Source organism: Acyrthosiphon pisum, chromosome A2 (assembly GCF_005508785.2).
Source record: "Acyrthosiphon pisum isolate AL4f chromosome A2, pea_aphid_22Mar2018_4r6ur, whole genome shotgun sequence".
Taxonomy (NCBI): Eukaryota; Metazoa; Arthropoda; class Insecta; order Hemiptera; family Aphididae; genus Acyrthosiphon; species Acyrthosiphon pisum.
Window position 1 is genome coordinate 24,636,040 of NC_042495.1, and position 1,814 is coordinate 24,637,853.

Here is a 1,814-nt window from a genome sequence, read left to right on the forward strand (position 1 = left end):
TTTTTGTTTAAATAAATAATACATATGAAGTAGGCAAAAGTTATATTTGTATTTGTTTATTCATTTAACGTTCACTTGTTTCTTGTGAATTGTTTAGTTATTGTGTTGTATTACGTGTAAGATTAAAATGATTACAAATTGTAGTGATAGGTAAGATTCTAAATTGATATGGATATAAACAATATATAGGTCAGAACATTATATTATGCGAAATATTGTTTTAATTTTTGATATTGTTTCAAAATCCATTATTTTTGTGTTTTTTAAACTTAATAAATGTTTATAGTTCCGATATCGAAAAAATGATCCCCCTTAATTATAGTTCTAGATCAACGCCTGGTTATAAATATAAGATATTTTTATTTGTGTATCACACAAAGAGTGATTGACGAAGGATGCATTATGTAAATTTTGATTTTTTGGAATTTTAAAGTCACATGAGATTTAGAACTCGTATGATAATATAATGATATATGACTATATAGTGATATACGTGCTATTACCGTTTACGTTAACCATCGCCTCGAAAGATTTTCGTCCAAGATAATTGGACGCCACGCACTTATATTTACCGCCGTCCGTTCTTTCCACTTTTGATATAATCAATGTATTGTTTTGAAATACCTGCAGTAATTAGTTTACTATGGATTAATATTTGCATATCAATATATACAATATATTTTAACAGTACAGTAAAAAAAGAACCAGGGATGTAGCTCTGCTGAAAATATGTTGTTAATAGCCAAGAAGTAATGAGTGTTGTTCATAATATAATATTATATTTTATTGTATTATGGATAATGGATATTATGCATACATAAAATTCAAATCCAATGTAAAATCATTGAATAAACTAATAAACATTGTTTGTATATTTTTAACTTTATTTTCAAATAAAAAAAAATGTGTTTATTTATGTATTTACGATATTTTTAGATCGCTATAAGAACGACTTCCCTGGAACCTTGTATTAAAAAGTAAAACAATTTCAATCAGCATTTTTAGGAATCCAGTTATATGTTATGTACTGTAGTAGGTACCAAGTGGGTCACTCTAAGGGATTGTATTAAATTTGTATTCAATGATATAATATCGTTGTATAAGAAAAACGATTCTGAGCGAAGACAGTCTCTCTATGATATTACTAAATACATTTGATGATATGATTGAGAATAAAGTAATTCATATATAACCTATATAAAAGGAATTCTGTTTTAAATTTTCAATCTTTAGATATAAATGTATACAAAATCATTTTTAATTTGTTAATTTGATAAATATTGTCAAAAATCGAACATTAAATGCTTATAAAAAAAAACTGTGACTAAGGATTTTTAATATATTTAAACTGCTATTGTTAAAATATATCAGGAGTCTTGTATTATATTTTCACGCTTTTTTGCCTAACAGATAAAACTTTTTGATATTCATAGAAAAAAAAAAAAAAAAATTTAAATTTGAAATTGTCCGTAAACAGCTTCAAACGCTCATAAAATTTTAATTTGGTTTGATTGTTGATTTTTTTTTTGTATTAAAATAATTTTGACATTTTCGTGAATTTTACGTATTTTTACTTTTGATACCAGTTATTATTAATGGTAATCAAATTGTTTCTATACTTATACAGTTCAAGGGAAACATTCATAGTGGGTTTTTTTCCTAGATTCATTATAGGTTGAGGAGCACAGTATAGTTGCATCACATAGAAAATATTTTCAGCAATGCAAAATTATTGCGAAAATTATTCCTTAAAATGTTGAGTTTATGAAATGAATATAAAATAAAATTATTAATAGTTCATTTTTCAACGACAG

General features: G+C 24.9%; 1 protein-coding gene across 7 annotated transcripts in view; it reads right to left on the reverse strand.

Annotated features, from left to right (window-relative positions):
* The window catches only part of LOC100575765 (peroxidasin homolog), a 113,988-nt gene that overhangs the window by 20,294 nt on the left and 91,880 nt on the right, over positions 1-1,814 (reverse strand). For 4 of the 7 annotated variants that reach the window (XR_003839523.1, XR_003839522.1, XR_003839524.1 and 1 more), the window contains one exon: positions 504-624. The exons of the other annotated variants lie outside the window; for them this stretch is intronic. Coding sequence is in view for 1 of the 4 variants with exons in the window: in XM_029490142.1 (XP_029346002.1) it covers positions 504-624 (121 nt within the window). In the remaining 3 variants the exon portion in view is untranslated. The remainder of the gene's footprint in view (positions 1-503; positions 625-1,814) is intronic. 7 annotated transcript variants of the gene reach the window in all.